The 22,008-nt window shown below is 61.2% G+C and overlaps 1 protein-coding gene across 5 annotated transcripts; it reads left to right on the forward strand.

Annotated features, from left to right (window-relative positions):
• Positions 1-4,346: 4,346 nt before the first annotated feature.
• COL1A1 (collagen type I alpha 1 chain) lies at positions 4,347-22,000 on the forward strand. Of its 5 annotated transcripts, XM_043585588.1 has the most exons (51): positions 4,347-4,666; positions 6,210-6,404; positions 6,496-6,530; positions 6,644-6,679; positions 6,767-6,868; positions 7,674-7,745; positions 7,984-8,028; positions 8,190-8,243; positions 8,447-8,500; positions 9,012-9,065; positions 9,186-9,239; positions 9,551-9,604; positions 9,688-9,732; positions 9,848-9,901; positions 10,020-10,064; positions 10,228-10,281; positions 10,508-10,606; positions 10,689-10,733; positions 10,831-10,929; positions 11,086-11,139; positions 11,267-11,374; positions 11,455-11,508; positions 11,780-11,878; positions 12,037-12,090; positions 12,181-12,279; positions 12,872-12,925; positions 13,149-13,202; positions 13,312-13,365; positions 13,467-13,520; positions 14,190-14,234; positions 14,320-14,418; positions 14,694-14,801; positions 15,238-15,345; positions 15,546-15,599; positions 15,801-15,854; positions 16,067-16,174; positions 16,269-16,322; positions 16,443-16,496; positions 16,631-16,792; positions 16,876-16,983; positions 17,157-17,264; positions 17,372-17,425; positions 17,533-17,640; positions 18,022-18,075; positions 18,190-18,297; positions 18,609-18,662; positions 18,947-19,054; positions 19,147-19,429; positions 19,608-19,798; positions 20,061-20,303; positions 20,421-22,000. In XM_043585588.1, the coding sequence occupies exons 1-51, from the start codon at positions 4,573-4,575 to the stop codon at positions 20,565-20,567; spliced, it is 4,386 nt and encodes a 1,461-aa protein (XP_043441523.1). In that variant the 5' UTR covers positions 4,347-4,572; the 3' UTR covers positions 20,568-22,000. The 5 variants fall into 5 exon arrangements, with proteins under 5 accessions (XP_043441523.1, XP_043441526.1, XP_043441524.1 ...); XM_043585587.1 differs by having other exon boundaries at positions 4,446-4,666; positions 6,644-6,868; XM_043585591.1 differs by lacking the exons at positions 16,631-16,792; positions 16,876-16,983 and having other exon boundaries at positions 4,414-4,666.
• Positions 22,001-22,008: the final 8 nt, after the last annotated feature.

A 22,008-nucleotide genomic window follows, 5' to 3' on the forward strand; every position in this document is an offset into this window, starting at 1 on the left:
GCCCCCAGACCAGGTGAGGGCGAGAGATGGGGCGGAGCCCCTGCCAGGTCCCTTTCCGGGGAGCTCACGCTCCAGCAGGGAAGATGGGCATTGACTCCTCACTTGAGTTCACCACGGAGCGAGGCGAGAGCCCATTCAGCACACTATGCTCATCTGGGACCTGGAGGAGACCTGGTAGGGGTGGCCGGAGTGGGCCTCAGGAGTCCTGATGTCACTGGTGGCTCACGCTCCAGCCCCTTCCCTGGCTCCCCTGCCCCTCCCTTTTCCCCCTCCTGGACTGGGCCCCTCACCCCAAGAATAGTTGCCAGGGCTAGAAATCAAGCGTTCTCTTCAAGAGCCCGGACTGAGGGCACGTTCTAGAAGAGAATGGGGTGCCGGCTGGGCCTGGATGTGGGTATCCGAGGGGAGAGAGGGCCAAAAGCAAGGGGGATCCAGAAAAAGAGCTCAGGAGAGGGAAGGGTGGGGGAAAGAAACACAGTTTCCTGGAAGAAAAAGAGGAGGGAGGCAGAAGACAGACAGACAGACAGGAGTGGGGGTGGCTCCGAGCAGGCAAAGAAAGAAGGACAGGAGGGAGGATGGGGCATCTACTCACTCTCCTCCCCTCTCGGCTAAGCTCCTCCTCCAAGCCGGGAGCTCTCCGACCCCATTTCCTGGCCTCCCACTTGCTCCCCAGCTCCTTCCAGTGTGGCTTCGCCACCCACCGAAACTTAGGGCGCTAATCAATCACCGCCATGTTGCCAAACCCAGGGAGCATTCCACTTCTTGTACTAATTCTCTCTGCAGCGTCTAATTCTCCCTCCTTCTAGAACAATCTTCCCTTGCACCCACCAACCCTGTCCTCCGCGCCTTCCTATTCCCACTCTTGTTCTGTCTCCCGTGCGGGGCTCCTCCACCCCTTCCCACCCCCTCAACCATGAGGGTCCTTATCGCTTCTCGGCCTTTTGGCTAAGATCGAGTGCAGCCATGAGGGTCCTCAGGCTCATCCCAGCCCCTCACCGCTCCTGCCTCCATGATGACTCCCTCCACACCACCGTCCCGGGGTCCCACGTAGGGCTTTCCTCTGAGCTCCAGACCCAGCCACCCACGGGTTTCCCCGCACCTTGCTGACCGGACGTCTCGCGGCACCTAACACTCCACGTGGACAGGCTTCCTTCCTCACCTTCCCCCTGAGCCTGGAAAGGATGGAAGAGACGGAGGGACATCTCGGAAGGCTGAGGGACTTGGATGGAGGCTGAGGCCCCAAGGGCCCGGGTGGTGGCAAGCTGAGGAAAGGGAGGAAGAGAGGATCCCACACACTTGGGGTCTGCCCCAGACTCTGTCCCCAGGGACCCTCGATAGGACCCGAGCAGAGCTCTGTGATGGGGACCCGTGGAGACCAAGCTCTCCACTGCAGTCACAATCTCAGAACCCCTCCCCTTCTCTCTCTTCAACCCTCTCCTAGGGTCCCTCCGTCACCAGCTGCGGCCAGGGTGGGGTAGAGGGGCATTCTAGAGGGTCAGACTGGGGAAGGAGAGTCAAAGCAGCTGCAAAGGGCTGATCCCCACCCCCCACTGCCCCCAGGTGCACCACTGCGTCCCTGCCCCACACCACAGAGTCCAGACGGGGGACCTGGGGAGGGGGGGTCCCGAGGGAGGGGGGAGCTGGGGCACCCAGGCCTGCCCTCTCTCTCATGGAGGGAGGGCACTTGGGGAAATTTGGAGAAGCAGAGAACTCAGAGCTCAGCATTTTCCTCTTTCTGTTTTTCTTCTTGAGGAATTTTTTTCCCTAAGTGCTGATGACTTTACCATTGCTTGGGGTGTGTGTGCGGGGCGGGGGGGGGGGAGATTTTTGGCTTTTGCTCCCCCCCCCCCAACTCCAAATGCCGGACAAAGCCTCACATTCCAGAAGAAGCCAGAGCTTCAGAGTTTCCTAAAGATGAGGTGGCGTCTCCTCCCCTCTCCCAGCTCCCTCCCTCGTCCCTCCGCCCCCCCCCCCCCCCCCCAAGTCTCAAACCCAAGGAGGCCCAGCCAGGCTGGGAGGAGACCCCAAGCACATTCTTCCTCTCGCTGTCATGCTGCAGAAATTAAAGACACATCTTTGGGCTGGGTGCCCGCCAAGCGTTTCAAGTCGAAAGTGGCAGAGGAGGCCCTGGGCCTCCGCTCTATGCCACGTGTAAAAGAGTGTAAAGGATGCTTGGAAAGCCTCTCCCCGCAACTCCGGGGACAGAAGTCTGAAACTGGATGTTGGGGCAGTGATTCTCACACACACACACACACACACACACACACCACCCGCCAACCTCAGGGGTCCCTGAACATCCTTCAGAACCCCGGGCCCAAGAACCCCAAGCTCCTACTTCTCATCTGAGGCTTAATCTCTTCTTTAAGACAGGCGTGGGACAGCCTGGACCAGGGGACTGCAGGCTGGAGTCAGTCAGGGAGGTTGGCATGAGGCACCAACCCTCACCCCAAGCCTGTGACTCCCTGCCCCAGGCGATCACTGCCAAGCAACAGGACCCTTGTCCTCTGTTGGGGAGGGGCGCCCCTTGACCTGACCCACACTGGGCGGGGGGGGGGGGTGCAGAAACTGCCATCTCAGCATCTCAGCCCCTGTCCTGCCCTGCAGTCGCTGGCACTAGGCGGGGGCAGACCCTGGGCCACAAGCTGCTGCCACATGGTGAGGATAATTGATGAAGGCCCGTCCCTCCATTGCTGTCTGCAGCCCTGCCTCTCTGGAAACTCTATATTTTCCCTTTAATTATAGCCCCTGCACTCTGCCTCTGCCGCCCCACCCGCACCGCTCATCCTGGCTGCCCACGGCCCACGCCGACGTGGCTCCCTCCCCTTCTGTTCCCTTGGTCTTTTTTTTCTTTTTTTTTTTTTTTTTTTCCTTTGCCTTCGTTGCCCAAAACCAGCTGGGGGAGGGCGTGGAGAGGGGCGGGGTGGGGGGGAGGCAATGGAATCTTGGATGGTTTGGGGGAGGCGGGGACTCCCCGCTTCCACGTTAGCAGCTCTGGAACGATGGGGGTGGGGGCTCCAAGGCAGGAGGGCCTGGAGTTGACGGGCATTGCAAGGGACCCCAACTGGCTTCTCTTGGGCCCACAGATTGTGGTAGAGCCAAGGGTAGGGTGCCGTTGGGAGGCTGGGACACAGGCAGGGGAGGACACTAGCTTTGGGGGCATCTCCCCCCAGTACAGCCTGTTGTTCTTGGGATCCTCACCTCCATGCAGGGTACAGAAGAAACTCTCCTGGTGCCAGGGGCAGAGAGCAATGCCCGGGTTTTCAGGAAAGAGGGACAGCAGTGGGAAACATCCTCTAAAATAAAGTCATCAACCTCCCCTTCAATTCCATCCCGAGCCCCCAAAGCCTAGTCCCCCCCCAGACACCCAAATTCTCCCTCTGTCCCCAACCTCAAGTCCAGGTACAAGCAGTGAGTGGCTTTCCGCAGCTCCCAAAGGAGCACCCTCTCTCTGACCCAGTGCCTTCCACCCAAGTTTTCTGCTATGCTGTGTACGGGGGTCTCTAACCAGACCCTGGCTGCAGCCTGGGCCAACCCCCCAGAGGACCCTTTTCTAGGTCACTAGTGATCTTGGCGCTCCCAAGCAAACCCACTGGCCTGGGCGTGAAAGAGTCCCGGCAACTTCCCACGACCACTCGGCTGCCCGGCCACTTAACCGCCAAGCCTCCTTCTGGAGAGACCACGCAGTCAAATTTCTCATCCAGTGCCTCAGCCTCCCCACCCCATCCTCTCTCAGTCACGCCTCGGGTTTGGGGGAGAGCGTTCCAGGCTTCCATCCTGAAGCCTCAAGCATGGCAGAATTGACATCCTCAAGATAAACCCCTTCTGGCCAACACCCCCCCCCCCCCGCCAAGTATCTGATTCTTAATGTCTGCAAAGGAATCTCTAAACGTGTTCCCCAAATATGCCTAAGCTTCATATCCCAGCCACACCAGAAGACACCCCTAAACGGGCACATCTTTTAGAGGGAGAACGTGGTCTCTTCCTACCCATCCTTTAGCTGTTGCGGGACAGGTCAGGAAGGCGAATGAGGCATGGCCAGGACGGCCCTCTCCCAATCACCCCCAGTCCTTCCACCTCGGGAAGGCTCCCCTGCCAGCCCCTCAGTTCCAGATCCCCCAGACGGAGGGATCCCAGGAAGAAAGCCCAAGGGGGCCCCACGGCCCGGTCTTTAGCCCGCACTGTACTGAGGACCTAGCCGTCCCTCGGCAGCAAGCATCTCTGGCCCAGCCTGGGCTGGGGGGCTGGGGAGGCAGCCTTTCGAAGGGGGAAATGCGTGGTGGACTCCCTTCCCCGTCCTCCCCTCCCCCTCTCCCTTCCAACTCCCAAATTGGGGGCCGGGCCAGGCAGCTCTGATTGGCTGGGGGGCGGGCGGCCGGCTCCCCCTCTCCCAGGGACCGAGTTCCTCCCCGCACTCCGTCAGGATGGTATAAAAAGGGCCCGGGCCAGTCGTCGGAGCAGACGGGAGTTTCTCCTCGGGGTCGGAGCAGGAGGCACGCGGAGTGTGAGGCCACGCATGAGCGGACGCTAACCCCCACCCCAGCCGCAAAGAGTCTACATGTCTAGGGTCTAGACATGTTCAGCTTTGTGGACCTCCGGCTCCTGCTCCTCTTAGCGGCCACCGCCCTCCTGACGCACGGCCAAGAGGAGGGCCAAGAAGAAGAAGACAGTAAGTCGCAAACTTTTGGGGAGTCCAAGGCTACTTGGTACCTCGCCCTGCGCTCTGTCCCGGGGGTCCGCGACTTAAACTAAGACTCGGGATGCTCCGGAGACTCAGGGACGGAAGGGAGATGGCGAGGGCTCTTCCTGGGCGCCCCGGGAAGAAAGCAGTGTACCCTGGGTGGGGGGTGTAGAGGAACGCGCCCCCCCCCCCCCCGCCCCGCCGGTAGTGAGAGGGCAGAATGGAGCGCCGCCCGAGTTGGCACAGGAGGAAGTCCCGGGCTCGCTCTGTGGAGCACCACGGGGGAAATGGGGGTCTGCGCGCCGGGTGAGGGGAAAGTACGTCGGAGATGGGATGGGGGGCGCCGTGCTGGGAATTTGGAGCCCGAGATGTAAAAGGGATCAGGAAGGCTTGGGATGATTCATAAGGAAAGATTGTTTGCCCTCTCTGCAGGCTAGACAGTGTTCCTGGGGCTGCGGGGGTGCTGGGCTGAGGGGGGAGGGGGCGCGGAGAGTGGGCGGGTTGGAGGACGAGAAACTTTGGCGCGGAGTTGACAGGGCGGGGTCCTTGCGCCCTCTGCTGATCCGCACGGAGCCCCGCGCCTCCCCGTCCAGCGCTTCCCCGCGCTGGGGCTGCGTGGAGTGGACGGGCGCTATTGCCGGTTGTGGCCCCCGCCTCTAGACCTGGAAAATAAAACTGGGGACCCGGTAGCCTCAGTCTCTGAAAGAAGTGGCCGAGGCCGAGGAAATTGCTTAGTGTTGCCCGCCACCTAGTGGCTGTCTGGGTAGACGCTCGCGCGGTGGGCGTGGTTAGCTAACTTCGTTACTATTTGCGGACTTTTTGGTTCTTTGGCCAAGGAGTGACCCAGAGGTCCTGGCCAGGTTTAGGAAACGGGGGTTGTCCCGAGAGAGGGCTTTTGAGATGTCTGGGGGCTGGAGGGTGGGGTGTATCCTACTTTGGAGGTATAATTCAAGTCTCTGGGCGGGACCCCAGGCCAATAGGCCCCGCCCCATCCTCCTAGCACCGCCCACGCCATCCCACCTGCCCCGGGATGGGCGGGATGGGGGCTGGACCTTCCGTCTCTCCTCCTACCCGTCCCCGCCCCCGTCTCCACCCAAACCACTCCCCAGGAGCCTGCCCTCTGGTTGGGGCCCCTCTTGTTCTCCTCCCCAGTCCCCCAACTCCCCTCCCCCACCCAATGGCTTTTTATTTCACTTGGCTTCAGCGCCGATGGGCTGGGGTTGGAGTTGGAAGCAACTCCGGCCTAAAGCTTTGTTTAAATTCCTGAGAACTGGAAAGAGTTACAGCCGCCCTGGCCGGGCGCCTCGGCGCTGTCACCGGCCCTGATGAGGAGCAGATGAGCTTTTAAGGATTTGGGGAAAGGGTTGGGGGGCGGGGCGGTGGTGAAGGAGGCGGCGGGAAATGGAAAATCTAAATGTGTCTCTAAGACAAACGGGAAAGGAGGGTAGGGCTGGGGGTCCCTGGAGCCCCGAGGTGGGGGGGGGGGGGCTCGAGCGCCGCTGACAGCCCCTCCTTTCCCCTCTTGCCCCAGTCCCACCAGTCACCTGCGTACAGAACGGCCTCAGGTACTATGACCGAGATGTTTGGAAACCCGAGGCCTGCCGGATCTGTGTCTGCGACAACGGCAACGTGTTGTGCGATGACGTGATCTGCGACGAAACCAAGAACTGCCCCGGCGCTCATGTCCCCCCGGGCGAGTGCTGCCCCGTCTGCCCCGACGGCGAGGGTACGGCGAGGGGCCTGGGGCTGGGGGAGGGCGGGGCCGCCGGGAGCACCCGGTGCAACCCCGCCGCTCACCCGCGTGTCTTCTCCCCTAGCGTCACCTACCGGCCAAGAAACCACAGGAGTCGAGGTAATCCTCTGCCCTCGACTTTTGCCCCCCCCCGCCCCCCCCCTCCCGAGTCCTCAAGCGCCTCCCTTCTCTAACTCGACTTCTTTTGCTTCTTCTCCCCCCTTACCCCATAGGGACCCAAAGGAGACACTGGCCCCCGAGGCCCAAGGGTAAGCGTTGCGCTCTCTGCTGTCGGGGCTGGAGGTGGGCGTGGCTCCATGCCTGCGCTCACCGCCGCCCGCCCTCTCCCGCTGCAGGGACCTGCCGGCCCCCCTGGCCGCGACGGCATCCCTGGACAGCCTGGACTTCCTGGACCCCCCGGCCCTCCCGGACCCCCCGGACCCCCTGGCCTCGGCGGAGTAAGTGAAGATTCAACACACTCCTGGCAGGCCGGCCCTGAGTGCTCCCCTCACCTCCTGTTCTTTGGTTTTTTGTGGGTTTTTTGGCAGATGGCATACTTTGTATTTTGAAATGGTTCCAAACTTACAGAAGAGCTTCAAGAATAGTGCCAAGAACTCTCACATACCTTTCGCAGTTTGTCACATTTGCTTTGTCAGTCTCTATGTATACATATAATCGTCGTTATTTTTCTTTCGGAACCATTTGTTCCAGAATCAGTTGATGTTGTGTCCTTTTGCTCCAAACTACTTTAGCTTTGGTTGTATTTCCCGAGAACAAGAACTTTCTCTTACGTGACCATTGTAGAGTGATTACATTTCGGAACGTTAACACTGACACATAACTATGATCTGAATAGACAGTCCCTATCCAAATTTCACCAACATCCCAATAATACCCTCTGTGGCATCTTTTTTCTGGATCCGGGATTATAAATTGCATTTAATTGTCATAGCTCCTCGGTTTCCTTTACTCTGGAACATTCCTCAGACTTCCTTTGCCTTTCATGACCCTGGAGTTTTTTGAAGAAGCCAGTTGCTTCGTAAAGCCCAATTATTTTAGTGGCCCTCAGCTCAGGTTGGCCGGATGTGTCCCCATAATTGGAGTTGGGCCGTGCCTTCTGGGCAGGAATATCTCACAAGTGATGTTGTTGACTTTCTTAGTGCATCAAGCCAGGAGGCATATGTCAATATCCCATTGTCAGTGATGTGTTGCCTCTCAACTCACTGATTTCTCATGCCCTCTCCTCTCTCTTGTTTCTTCTAGAACTTTGCTCCCCAAATGTCTTACGGCTACGATGAGAAGTCAACTGGAGGAATCTCTGTGCCTGGCCCCATGGTGAGCCACTGGGGTGCAGAGATGACAGAAGAGGAGCCCGTGGGAATCTAGACAGGATGGGCCAGTGGTGGTTTATGGGGGAATTTCAGAGGTGGTTTATGGTGGAAATTCAGAGAGGATGCCAGACGAGTGGGAACACTCCAACAGGAACCACTGGAAGACAGCAAGATCACACCCATGTTGCACCTTCCTAAAGAGGTATCAACATGGCCGCTCTTTTTTTTTCCCCCTTCTGTAGGGTCCTTCTGGTCCTCGTGGTCTCCCTGGTCCCCCTGGCGCACCTGTAAGTATCCAGGATATCATCATACACCACCCTGGGCTTTGGCCTTTTGAAGGGAGGATGGGGATGAGGGCAGGTCAGGTGCTCTGAGAGATCTCTTGGTGAGATGGGGAAAGACTGACGGGGACCTGTCCTAACTGAATCCCTCTTTCCTTGTCCTCCAGGGTCCCCAAGGTTTCCAAGGCCCCCCTGGTGAGCCCGGCGAGCCTGGAGCTTCAGTAAGTGCCACCCCCCTCCCCACAAGTTGTACTCTATCCAAATACATACTCCCTCTACAAACATGTGGATTGTCCTATTGAAGGACTCCTCCACCCCTGCCATCTGAAGTCTTCCTTGACTCCTCCTTCCAATCCCAGCCTCCCCCTTCTTTTTTTCCCCTTATCCTGGTCATTCTAATCTCCTTTCTTCCTGTTTCCTCTAGGGTCCCATGGGTCCCCGTGGTCCCCCTGGTCCCCCTGGCAAGAACGGAGATGACGTAAGTAACCCAGGCAAGATGATCCCATGTAGCCCCCAATGCCTCCATGGGCTAGGTTCCTGTAATCTCCACTCCAGTGCCCCACCACCTGTGAAGGTGATACCCAGAGAAAGGAGGCCAAGTTCTCCCTGATGCATGGGACTGCCCTTGAACAATGATCTTCACCCTTTATGGGATGTTCCCCCTTTCCCCAGTGGAGGTGACTGACCCTCCCCTCACCCCAGCCACTTCAAAGCAATCCCCAACACTGTCCCTCGGGGTGAATGACTTCCTTAGGCTTGACTGCCCTGGGCACCGCAGATTTGCTCTCCCTATACAGAAATAAACAGAAATTCCCTCGGAGGGACTCAAAATTCACCAAGCAAGGATTTCACTGTAGATTTAAGCTGCGCTCTAAATCCAAAGACAAGATTCTGGGCTCCTAAACCTGACCTTCAACAATGCCAAGAAAATTCAGACCTTCCACACGTTTCCAAGGCATGGGCATCATGGCCTTTTCTCTCCCTCTCAGGGTGAAGCTGGAAAGCCTGGTCGTCCTGGTGAGCGTGGGCCTCCTGGACCTCAGGTGAGCAGGAATGCGTGGCCGGCCCTGGACATCGCCACAGGGGGGCTCCACTTGGGCACTGGGTCCACAGTGGCGTCTTCTAATGGCCCTGCCTTTCTCCTCCTTTTCTTTTCTCTCCAGGGCGCCCGGGGATTGCCTGGAACTGCTGGCCTTCCTGGAATGAAGGGACACAGAGTAAGTCCCCTTTGTAGCACCCCACCATCCTACCCCTTCCCCCAAAGGATCCTCCTGCGGGTGTCGACGTGGGGTGGCAGCTACAGAAGTCCCAAGGGATAGAGAGTAGACATCCAAAAGAACTTCCCTCCATTGGGAAAGAAATCTCCATAGGATTGGGTGAGATCTTGGGGCAGTTGGGGTCTAGTCTAGTGCAGAGACAGGGGGATGGCTGTGGTGACCCCCTGAGGCACCTTGCCAGGTCAACATGAGGGCCAAGGTGGTCCACCCCTTCCAACGGCACTCACCTTGGCCCTTCTTCCCTATCTTAGGGTTTCAGTGGTTTGGATGGTGCCAAGGGAGACGCTGGTCCTGCTGGTCCCAAGGTAAGAGGATGCCTGAGTATCTGGGGCCCCCACCGCCCAGTCTTACCACGAACAAATTCCTAACTTCATTCTCTGTTCTCTAGGGCGAGCCTGGTAGCCCCGGTGAAAATGGAGCTCCTGGCCAGATGGTGAGTGTGTCCAGTTCTAGAAGGAAGAGATGGAACAGGGTAGAGGGGCGAGATGGGATTTGGGGGGAAGAGTGTGTCTCTGATCTCACTCGGCTTTCCTGGCTTTTGTCGTCAGGGTCCCCGTGGTCTGCCTGGTGAGAGAGGACGCCCCGGAGCCCCTGGCCCTGCTGTAAGTCCTCTTGGCCCCTTGGGGGGATCCCGGGGCACCGGAAGGGGTTCCTGAGGGGTTGCGGGGACCCGCCAGCACTCGGTGCACGTGACTGGGGCCACCCCTCTCTCTCCCGCAGGGTGCTCGTGGAAATGACGGTGCTACCGGTGCCGCCGGCCCCCCTGTGAGTACAGCCCCCGGGTCTCTGTGCCTGGGAGCCCCGAGGGCTCCTGGGGCTCCCCCCCGGGGCGGGCCCCGTGGCCACGAATCCCAGGACCTCTTTTGCCGCCGGGTGTGACTCACAGTGGCCATTTTCCTTCTCACTAACGGCTCCATTTCATTCACAGGGTCCCACTGGCCCCGCTGGTCCTCCCGGCTTCCCTGGTGCTGTTGGTGCTAAGGTGAGATCCCTGCCCCCGCTCTGAGCCCAGCACCCACAGGCCAAGGGATGGGCGCCTCCCTGCTCTCCAAACCCGGAGAAGCCCATGCCCCAGCACCTTTGTCCTCAGGTCCTCTTCTGTGATCTTGGAGTCCTAATTCCTGCTCTCCTGTCCCTGCCCTCCACCCTCACCTCCCGACGTCCAAAGACGCGCTTGGGCTCCTGACCTGTCCTTGTCTCCTACCCAGGGTGAAGCTGGTCCCCAAGGAGCCCGTGGCTCTGAAGGTCCCCAGGGTGTGCGTGGCGAGCCCGGCCCCCCTGGCCCTGCTGGTGCTGCTGGCCCTGCTGTAAGTGCTCCTCAGTGCCCCCGTGCCACCCCCCAATTCAGAGTCCTCTTCTGTCACTCACCCTCCTCTCTCCGGGCCACAGGGAAACCCCGGTGCTGACGGACAGCCTGGTGCCAAAGGTGCCAACGTGAGTATCCTGCAGCTTTCAGAGCCGCCCCCGGCGCCGCCCTCCCCCCTGCCCCACGCCCTCCGCTCCGGGGCTCAACCTGTTCTGCCTCCCACAGGGCGCTCCTGGGATTGCTGGTGCTCCTGGCTTCCCTGGTGCTCGAGGCCCCTCTGGACCCCAGGGCCCCAGCGGCCCTCCCGGTCCCAAGGGTAACAGTGTAAGTATCACTCTCTCACTTGTGCCCACCCGCGCGCGCGCGCTCGCGCGCGCGCGCGCCGGCTCCGTCCGGCGTGGCCCCGCCTGAGAAGCGTGAGGATGCGAATCAGCCCCCCTCCCCGCCTCCCCCCCCCTCATCTTCTTTTCCCTCCCGCAGGGCGAACCTGGTGCCCCCGGCAACAAAGGAGACACTGGCGCCAAGGGAGAGCCCGTAAGTCCCCCCGCCCGCCCCCCACAGCTCAGCCCATCTGCCCCCGGGGAACCCCGGGAGGACGGGAGGGGGCCCCCCGGGTCAGCCCCTCACCGCGGACCCTCCCCTCATCTCTGCCCCTCTCCAGGGCCCCACTGGTATCCAAGGCCCCCCTGGCCCCGCTGGGGAAGAAGGAAAGCGAGGAGCCCGAGGCGAACCCGGCCCCACTGGCCTGCCCGGACCCCCTGGCGAGCGCGTAAGTGTCCCCTTCTTCGCCCCCAAGGCCAGCCCGGTGCCCCCCGTGTCAGAGCTCACTGGCCTCTTCTCCTCCTGCAGGGTGGACCCGGTAGCCGTGGCTTCCCTGGCGCAGATGGTGTGGCTGGTCCCAAGGTAACTTCTCTTCATGGCTGGGGTGCTGGCCCTGCTCCGTGGACATCACCTGTCCCTCCCCATGTAGTCACCCCCACCCCCCTCCCGCCCCCATCAGTGCTCCGCGCCGTGGCCGTGCACTCTCTTCTTCACACTCGGCTTCGCCTTGACCTTCCCCCTGCCACCGTCTGAGCCACCTGACCCTGTCCCACTGGAGGAATAAGAGGCCGGCCTGTGGTAAAAAAGAAGCCCGGACTCGAGCCCCTAATTGTCCCTGTGACTCCCCGACCAGGGTCCCGCTGGTGAACGTGGTTCTCCTGGCCCTGCTGGCCCCAAAGGTTCTCCTGGTGAAGCTGGTCGCCCCGGTGAAGCTGGTCTGCCTGGTGCCAAGGTGAGCCCCCCGCCCCTCTGCCCCACTTGCCCTGAGACCCTTGCCCTGTGTGGGGCTGGAATGAGGCACCCGGAGCGGGACCGCGCATCTGCCCTCTGAAGGGCCCTCTCGCCTCTTCTGTCACCCTCACTCACATGTCTCTGTCCCCTCTCCACTAGGGTCTGACCGGAAGCCCCGGCAGCCCCGGTCCGGATGGCAAAACTGGTCCCCCTGTAAGTACCGCTCCCCCGGGGCCCCTCCCCCGCTCCCGACCGCCCACCTTCGGTCCTCGCCTCCCATCTGTGCCTTCCGTCCGTCCGTAGGGTCCCGCTGGTCAAGATGGTCGCCCCGGACCCCCAGGCCCCCCCGGTGCCCGTGGTCAGGCTGGTGTGATGGGATTCCCCGGGCCTAAAGGTGCTGCTGTGAGTATTCCTCAAGGGACGTCGCAGAGCCAGGGACAGGCACTCCCGGGAGATGAAAGGCCTGGGCGCCAGTCCCAGCTTTGCCGCTGGCTTGCTGTGTGGCCTCAGGCCGCTCACTGCCCCTCTCTGGGCCTCAGTCTCCTTATCCATAAAAACGAGAGACTGATCCTGGCTCCACTACCATTGCTCTATCCTTGGAAACAAGCATTGTTGGGGCCACCCCTGCGCCCCCCCACGGGGTAGAATGGGCCTTTTATAAGATAGGCATCCCCAAATCTTGGTGGGTTCTTTGAAAAATAGGTCCCAGAGGAGGTGAAAGCCCTTTGCAAACAGGTCACCGTAGGCATATGGCGGCGAGAAGGAAAGGGGGGGCGGGGGGACAGCAGCCTGAAGGGGCATGTGGTCTCAGAGGGAAGAGGCCTCAGGGAGACACCAAGGGACCAGCAGAAAAAGCCAGCAAAGCGTTTCCCCAGGCCCAGAGCTGGGCGAGAAGAAAACCCCTAAAAGAACCACTCAGGGTAAACAGGAAGGACCCAGGGGACCCGTGTTCCCACTTAAGCCCCCTTAACTCCCTGACTGTCTTTGCCCGTAGGGAGAGCCTGGCAAAGCAGGAGAACGAGGTGTCCCTGGGCCCCCTGGCGCTGTTGTAAGTATCGCCCTATGGTCCCCTGTCCCCTTCCTGCCCCTGCTCGTGACACGTCCCCTCCCCTGCAGGAGGGGCGCAGAAGGCCACAGCCATCACCAGGGCATCAGAGGCCCCCCAGCGGGGTCTGCCCTGTCCCCCCACCCCTTCCCCGGCACCCCACCTGCCCTGCTCCCTCTGTCGGCTGCCCTCCTCACCTCCCTGATCCTTTGCTCTCTCCCCACAGGGTCCTGCTGGCAAAGATGGAGAAGCTGGAGCTCAGGGACCCCCCGGCCCTGCCGTAAGTGTCCCTAAGAGTCAGCCTGGGGAGGCCACACTGTGGAGATACCCCCCCACACACCCCTTTCCTCCTGGGTCTTCTGGTGACCACAGCGTTCTCTCTGTGACAGGGCCCTGCTGGTGAGAGAGGCGAACAGGGCCCTGCTGGCTCTCCCGGATTCCAGGTGAGGCCTCAAGGCTGGCCGGGGGTTAAGGTATGGGCTCCCCTTTGTCCTTTTTCAGATTCTAATCCCACCCCCTCCCCTCCCCCATTTCCCACCTCCAGGGTCTTCCTGGCCCTGCGGGTCCTCCCGGTGAAGCAGGCAAACCTGGCGAACAGGTAAGAGGTAGCAGGTGGGGAATGCGGGGCATTTAGAGGGAGAGGTCAGTCCTCCCGGCTGATCAGATAACCCTCGGCTAGGATCAAGGTTAGACCCCCTCCCCAGAGGACTTCCTTCATGAAGGGAGCCACACAGAGGGAAGCTGGGCGCTACACAGCAGCATGATATGATCTAGAAGTTTCCGCATGGCTGCCAGTCTGGACGACTTTTTTTTAGAGCTGCAGGGATATCTCTGACTCTCCCTCACCCCAGAGTTTGAAGAGAGGGCCGTCTTTTTTTTTTTTTTTTCAACGTTTATTTATTTTTGGGACAGAGAGAGACAGAGCATGAACGGGGGAGGGGCAGAGAGAGAGGGAGACACAGAATCGGAAATAGGCTCCAGGCTCTGAGCCGTCAGCCCAGAGCCCGACGCGGGGCTCGAACTCACGGACCGCGAGATCGTGAGCTGGCTGAAGTCGGACGCTTAACCGACTACGCCACCCAGGCGCCCCGAGAGGGCCGTCTTTGACACATCCCCAGGAGAAGTAGAGAAAGCATCCCAGTTCAGGTTGTGAGAAGGGGCTGGTCTCTAATGACAGACCCCAAGGGCCAGCCCCCAGGAGGAGAACAGGAATGCTTTCTAGTGGGGAGGGGGGGGTGCTCACTGTCTGTCCCTCCCTCCCCCTCAGGGTGTTCCTGGAGATCTTGGTGCCCCCGGCCCCTCTGGAGCCAGAGTAAGTAACACTGTCCCCGCCAAGATGCCCTACGCCTGGCCCTGTCTCTCGAGCAGCCATCACGTGCCCTGTCCTTCTTTTCCAGGGCGAGAGAGGTTTCCCTGGTGAACGCGGTGTGCAAGGTCCCCCCGGTCCTGCCGGTCCTCGGGGAGCCAACGGTGCCCCTGGCAATGATGGTGCTAAGGTGAGGCCAGCACGGGGACCGGGTCTAGCCCCTCTCGAGGCAGGGGCGCCTGGCCATGGCCAAAGCCACCTAGATGTGGGGGAGGGCTGGGAAGGGGACAAAACTGGGTGGGGTCCCCCAGCAACCTGAAGTTCCAGGCTGGGAGCCTTTCCTCTTCTTAGCCGGCTCATCTTTATCCTCGCAAGCAAGCCTGGGAGATCTCACGAGGGCGCTCGGGGCTGTGACCCACTCCTGGGACCCCAAAGCTCATGGCCGTCCTCTCGGTTGTCACCTAGGGTGATGCTGGTGCCCCCGGAGCCCCCGGTAGCCAGGGTGCTCCTGGCCTTCAGGGAATGCCTGGTGAACGAGGTGCAGCTGGCCTTCCTGGCCCTAAGGGTGACAGAGTAAGTCCCACAGTCCCACACCTCCTCCCCTGATCCATGTAGGGTTCCCATCTCTGTCTCCCTCTACTTTGGATGCTTCAGCCTCCCTCTTTACCCTCCCTGGGGTCTTTCCCTCTTCTCCTTAATCCTCTCTTCTTCCCTTCTGGCCTCTTCACTGATAAATCCTCCACCAGCTATGCAGGCTCTTCCCTCCCCCTGAATTACCATGGTAACGGGAAGCAGTGTGGCCTCCTGGATGGGGGAATCCCTTATTCATCCCTCCACACAAGGCATGGGCCTCTTAACCTAGCTTCCACCACGCTCCCCTGAAAGATCTCGAGTCCTGAGCACAGGTCGGGGCAGGGCAGAGCTGGGGAGGAGTGGAAGCCGGTAGCAGGATGCTATGGGTCACCTCCCTGCCCCCGCCGGAAGTCTCAGGCCTTCCCTGTGTCTTCAGGGCGATGCCGGTCCCAAAGGTGCTGATGGTTCTCCTGGCAAAGATGGTGTCCGTGGCCTGACTGGCCCCATTGGTCCTCCTGGCCCCGCTGGTGCCCCCGGTGACAAGGTGAGGTGGCCCCACCATCTTCCCTAACACACAGCTTCTCCGGCGAACCTGGGCGTGATTCCGGCCTGGGGGAGGGAGGTCCTGCCATTCTGAGCTGGTGACCTGAAGGTGGGAGGTTCCAGGAAGGAGGGGAGACTCTCCCGGGGTCATCTGCTGGGAGCGCTTACAGCTGACCTGCGCCTCTTGTCCCTCCCTCTCAGGGTGAAGCTGGTCCCAGCGGCCCCGCTGGTCCCACTGGAGCTCGTGGCGCCCCCGTAAGTACCGAAGACCCACACGCCGCCCGCCCGTCTGCTTCACCCTTCCCGGCCCTCTTTCTGTGCCTCGTCTGCCTTCACGCTCACCTGCCCTGGGCCCTGGGGCATGCTCCTCAGGGCCCCGCTTCCCCACCTGCCTGCGCCATCCACCCCGCCTCCCCCAGGTCAGAGCCCCTCTCAGTCCGCCTCCTTTTCTTCTAGGGAGACCGTGGTGAGCCTGGTCCCCCCGGCCCTGCTGGCTTCGCTGGCCCCCCTGTGAGTACCAAGACCCCCATCGTTTTCTATCACCGCCTGGGACCCGGGACCTCGGGTGACCGCATAAGGACAGAGGCGTGGAGAGGGGACGGTGTCCCGTTCAAGCATCTTTGTGCCTGGACTTACCGCCCTTCCCCAGCCCCGCGGAACCGCCCAGTTCCCCACGCTGCCCCATCCCCCTCCTCCGCTCACCACACCCCTTCCTCCCCCAGGGTGCTGATGGCCAACCTGGTGCTAAAGGCGAGCCCGGAGATGCTGGTGCTAAAGGCGATGCTGGTCCCCCTGGTCCCGCTGGCCCCACTGGACCCCCCGGCCCCATCGTGAGTGTCCCACCCTCTGAGCCCCGAGCCACAGGCGGGGCTGGGCCTGGGTCTGGGCCTGGCCCAGTCTTCATGGCTCTGTGCTCTCCTACAGGGCAACGTTGGTGCTCCTGGACCCAAAGGTGCTCGAGGCAGTGCCGGTCCCCCTGTGAGTATCGCCCTCGGTGCCTCCGCTGGGGCTGTCGCTCCAACCTGGGTTCAGAGATGGGGGCGCTGGGCCAGGTGAGGGGGCTGCTGTCCTCCTGACTCCTTTGTCCTCTCCTGCCAGGGTGCTACTGGTTTCCCTGGTGCTGCTGGCCGAGTCGGTCCTCCCGGCCCCTCTGTAAGTATCGTGGCGGTGACTCTGTTGCTCGGGGAGCGGGGGACAGACTGTCGGGAGGGTGGCGGGCCCATCTGAGGCCTCAGCGGCGCTCCGGAATCCACCGGAACCTGACGGCCCCGCTTCTCCCCGTCCAGGGAAACGCTGGACCCCCTGGCCCTCCCGGCCCTGTCGGCAAAGAAGGCGGCAAAGGCCCCCGCGGTGAGACTGGCCCCGCTGGGCGTCCCGGGGAAGTCGGTCCCCCTGGTCCCCCCGGCCCTGCCGGTGAGAAAGGATCTCCTGGTGCTGACGGACCTGCTGTAAGTGCTCCGGAGGGGCCCCGGGGCGGGGGCCGCGCTCCCGGGGCCCTGCAAGGCGCCTCACCTTCATCACCCTCCCGCAGGGTGCTCCCGGCACTCCCGGACCTCAAGGCATTGCTGGACAGCGTGGTGTGGTTGGCCTGCCCGGTCAGCGAGGAGAAAGAGGCTTCCCTGGTCTTCCCGGCCCCTCTGTGAGTGCCCCCCTCGCCTTGGGGGACCCCGAGAAGAACCATCACGGGGCTTGGAGGCTGCAGGGGGCGGGGGGGGGTGTGCTGGGGCCAGACAGGACAGGTGTGGTAGACGAGCTTGGGGGCCCTCGGGCCCTCCCCCCAGCCCATCTCTGGCCTGACTCCTTCTCCTTCAGGGTGAACCTGGAAAACAAGGTCCTTCAGGACCAAGTGGTGAACGTGGCCCCCCTGGTCCCATGGGCCCCCCTGGATTGGCTGGACCCCCTGGCGAGTCTGGACGTGAGGTGAGCGGTCGCCAGCCCCACACCCGCGCCCTCAGCATGGCCATTTTGGCCTCTGCCTGAGCCTGACTTCCTCTGGCTGACACTCACCTCGCGCTCTCTCTCCGCAGGGATCTCCTGGTGCTGAAGGCTCCCCTGGACGAGATGGTTCTCCCGGCCCCAAGGTAAGGTGGCTGCATCCCAGGGCCCCAGCCCCACCTGCCACTCCCCTGCCCCAGCCTAGCCTCTTGAGCTGGGACTGATTCATAGACCCCGCCCCTCCCCTTCCCAGGGTGACCGTGGTGAGACCGGCCCTGCTGGCCCCCCTGGTGCTCCTGGCGCTCCTGGTGCCCCTGGTCCCGTCGGCCCTGCTGGCAAGAATGGCGACCGTGGTGAGACTGTAAGTAGCCAGGCCCCGGGGACTCTCCGGGCCTGCCCACGGGCCCGCAGATGGACATCTGGCTTCACCTAGGCTGGGGGAGGAGAGGAGGTCTTACACGACGTCGGGGCCCCTGGCCTTCCTGAGAAAACTGAGCCACAGCTCAGTCCCGAGGCCCCTCCCCCAGGCAGTACCACCCTTATTCCCCCGGGGAATGGGGTTCATCCCCAGGTGCCTGCCCCAGCTCACGTGAAGCCTGAATTCACATGAAGGTTCATGTGGGGCTCAGGAGGGATGGGCACGGCGGGGAAGGGTGTGAGGAAGGGTGGATGTGGCCGAGGGGTGGTTTCGTCCCGCAGCTCAGGCTGCAGCAGGATCTAACACACTCTTCACTCTCCCCAGGGTCCCGCTGGTCCCGCCGGTCCCATCGGCCCCGTCGGTGCTCGTGGTCCCGCTGTAAGTGCCCTGCTCTGGCCCTCGTGTCCTCAGAACCCGGCCCAGAAGTGGGCTATGCCCGACTCGGTGCCTACGGATCTTCCACCTGACAGCCTGTCCTCTCCTCTCTCCTAGGGACCCCAAGGCCCCCGTGGTGACAAGGGTGAGACAGGCGAACAGGGTGACAGAGGCATAAAGGGTCACCGTGGCTTCTCCGGTCTCCAGGGTCCCCCTGGCCCTCCCGTGAGTATGCTCGGCACCCCTCCAGCCCCCAGCTGCCATTGAGCCCTGCCACACAATGAGGGGCGATTTTGCCTCAGTTTCCCCTCTTGATAGTCATTTTCACTCCTCCCTAGCGGGGACCGGGGTCTGAAGAGTTATGGGCATTTCCAAGGGCCTTCTGAGACGGCGAGGCTCACAAAGAGGGGTTGTGGGAGGCGTCTTAGCCTGTGGACACCTTGGGACTAGACGTCCAGAATAACGAGGCGGGGGGCAGGTTGCTGACCACGTGTGACCCCCACTGAGCTTGCGTCGCCTTTGCATCTGTCCTTCAGGGCTCTCCTGGTGAACAAGGTCCTTCCGGAGCTTCTGGTCCTGCTGGTCCCCGAGTAAGTCACGCCTCTGTCTATCTTCTCCTGCTGGGACCCAAGCCCAGGCTCCCTTCAGGGCCCTCTGCCTGGTATACAGGTGTCCCCGCCTCTCTGCAGAAGGGTCTGGGGGCAGGGGTCGGGAGAAGAAGGGTCCTGGACAGTCTTGCCCGACTGTGGGAATGGCCGATGATGAGGTCGTGGAACCAGAGGCAGGCAGGGAGGGTGGTGGGTTTCTCCGAAGAGTTGGGCTGGTGGTCCTGTGCTTTCTGGCAGGCTTTCTCCAACCACCTTCCCCTTTGCAGGGTCCCCCCGGCGCTGCTGGCTCTCCTGGCAAGGACGGACTCAACGGTCTCCCAGGCCCCATCGGCCCCCCTGGTCCTCGTGGTCGCACTGGTGATGCTGGCCCTGTTGTACGTAGCCCCTCAGCCCATCTGCCCGTGGCCCTCCAGCCCCATGGGCGCTCGGACCCTGGTAATCCCGACTCCTCTCCCTTTCCGTGCAGGGTCCCCCCGGCCCTCCTGGACCCCCCGGTCCTCCCGGTCCTCCCAGCGGTGGTTTCGACTTCAGCTTCCTGCCCCAGCCACCTCAAGAGAAGGCTCACGATGGCGGCCGCTATTACCGGGCCGATGATGCCAACGTGGTCCGTGACCGTGACCTCGAGGTGGACACCACCCTCAAGAGCCTGAGCCAGCAGATCGAGAACATCCGGAGCCCCGAAGGCAGCCGCAAGAACCCTGCCCGCACCTGCCGCGACCTCAAGATGTGCCACTCTGACTGGAAGAGCGGTGAGGGCCTGCCCCAGCTGTGCCCTTCCTCCTCCTCCTCCTCCTCCTCCTCCTCCTCCTCCTTCCCCCGTCCTCCTCCTCCTGCCAGCACGGGCCTGAGCCCTGAGGGGCCCAGGGGCCCATGTGTGTCCCCGCTGCCATACCTCCCCTGACTCCATCCTGCTCGGTCCCACTGCAGGAGAATACTGGATCGATCCCAACCAAGGCTGCAACCTGGATGCCATCAAGGTCTTCTGCAACATGGAGACAGGTGAGACCTGCGTGTACCCCACTCAGCCCCACGTGGCTCAGAAGAACTGGTACATCAGCAAGAACCCCAAGGACAAGAGGCACGTCTGGTATGGCGAGAGCATGACCGACGGATTCCAGGTGAGGAAGTTGGCCCTGGAGCCACTCTCACAAGATGGGGCGGGAGGCGAGGTCCGCGCCGGGCTAGGGGCAGACGGAGCTGGGTGGGGAGGCTGGAGTCCTGGGTCCCCGATGCTGGCTCAGACATCCGATGCCCATGCATGATGCCACTTCTGGATGGGGGAGGGGTCCGCTGGAACGCCATCGGAGGACTCCAGGGAGGGAGGCCAGGACTAGAGGCTCCATCGTGGTCACTCACTCGCTTCTCCTCCTCCCCCCGCAGTTCGAGTATGGTGGCCAGGGCTCCGATCCCGCCGATGTGGCCATCCAGCTGACTTTCCTGCGCCTGATGTCCACCGAGGCGTCCCAGAACATCACCTACCACTGCAAGAACAGCGTGGCCTACATGGACCAGCAGACTGGCAACCTCAAGAAGGCCCTGCTCCTCCAGGGCTCCAACGAGATCGAGATCCGGGCCGAGGGCAACAGCCGCTTCACCTACAGCGTCACCTACGACGGCTGCACGGTAAGTCCCTGGCCGGGCCCCTCTCTGGGCTCTGGCTTTCCTGGCAGGCCACACTTCCGTCACCCCCTCACTCCCACCTGGTGACACCCCTCTCCCGTTGTCTCCCCTTCGCCCCAGAGTCACACCGGAAACTGGGGCAAGACAGTGATCGAATACAAAACCACCAAGACCTCCCGCTTGCCCATCATCGATGTGGCCCCATTGGACGTTGGCGCCCCAGACCAGGAATTCGGCATCGACATTGGCCCTGCCTGCTTCCTGTAAACTCCCTCCCACCCAACCTGGCTCCCTCCCACCCAACCCACTCGCCCCTGACCCTGGAAACAGACAAACAACCCAAACTGAACCCCCCAAAAAGCCAAAAAATGGGAGACAATTTCACATGGACTTTGGAAAATATTTTTTTCCTTTGCATTCATCTCTCCAACTTAGTTTTTATCTTTGACCAACCGAACATGACCAAAAACCAAAAAGCACATTCAACCTTACCAAAAAAAAAAAAAAAAAAAAAAAAGAATAAATAAATAACTTTTTAAAAAAGGAAGCTTGGTCCACTTGCTTGAAGACCCATATGGGGGTAAGTCCTTTTCTGCCCGTTGGGCTTATGATACCCCAACACTGCCCTTTCTCCTCCTTTCTCCATCCCTCCTTGGGGCCTCCCCTCCACCGCTCCCCAAATCTAAGTCTCCCCAAAAAAGACACAGGAAACAATGCATTGTCTGCCCAGCAACCAAAGGCAATGCTAAAACACCCAAGTGACCCCCGCCCCAGACTCCCAGCCCACTCCCCTCACCCAGCAACCCCCAAACCCTGGGGGGACCTGAGGTTCGCAGACTACCAAAGAAGCCTCACCATCTGGCGTCCCCGTGGCTCCAGCAACATACCCCCTTCGTTTTTGAGGGGGCATGCGGGGGGACCACTGGCCCCTCGCTGCCTGCCTGCCGGGTCTGGAAGAAAGTCAGGAGGGGCCACGACAGAGCGGAAGGAAACATCGGATTCATTCGGGGACACGTGTCAATCCCCCGTGCGACAGGGCTGGGCGGGAGAGACTGCTCTGTTCCGCGTGTAATTGTGTTGCTGAAGGACTACCTCTTCGTGTCTTTCTGTGTCACCGGGGCAACCGCGTGGGGGCGGGGATGGGGGCAGGGTGGGAAGGGGCTCCCCATTTTATATCAAAGGTGCTACATCTCTGTGATGGGGTGGGGTGGGGAAGGAATCACTGGTGCTAAAGAAGTCGAGACGCCCCACCCCCCAGGCCAGCAAATGTTCCTTTTTGTTCAAAGTCTTTTTTTATTCTTTGGTTTTTTTTTTTTTTTTTTTTTTCCTTGCGGATGGGGACTCGTGAATTTTCTAAAGGTGCTATTTAACTTGGGGGGGAGAGAGCCTCGCAGCTCTGCGCGCTCCTTTCCACCCCCTCTCCACCCCGCTGGCCGCCTCTCTCTCTCCACCTCTCTCTCTCTCTCTCTCTCTCTCTCTCTGGAAGCCCTCCTCCTCAGCTGCACCCCATCCTCACCGCCTCTCTGTCCTGTGTCCTCTCTCTGGGTTCCAGAGCACAACTTCCCAAAGCACAAAGCAGTTTTTTTCCCCCTAGGGGTGGGAGGAAGCAAGATTCTGTACCTATTTTGTATGTGTATAATAATTTGAGATGTTTTTAATTATTTTGATTGCTGGAATAAAGCATGTGGAAATGACCCAAACATATCGG

Source organism: Prionailurus bengalensis, chromosome E1, assembly GCF_016509475.1.
Source record: "Prionailurus bengalensis isolate Pbe53 chromosome E1, Fcat_Pben_1.1_paternal_pri, whole genome shotgun sequence".
Lineage (NCBI taxonomy): Eukaryota > Metazoa > Chordata > Mammalia > Carnivora > Felidae > Prionailurus > Prionailurus bengalensis.

Excerpts from the sequence above, each read along its gene's own strand:
- COL1A1 (XM_043585587.1), top strand. The coding sequence starts at position 4,573 with ATGTTCAGCTTTGTGGACCTCCGGCTCCTGCTCCTCTTAGCGGCCACC. Across the intron at positions 6,869-7,673 it reads GACCCCCTGGCCTCGGCGGA|AACTTTGCTCCCCAAATGTC; the intron begins GTAAGTGAAGAT and ends TGTTTCTTCTAG. Across the intron at positions 12,091-12,180 it reads ATGGCAAAACTGGTCCCCCT|GGTCCCGCTGGTCAAGATGG; the intron begins GTAAGTACCGCT and ends GTCCGTCCGTAG.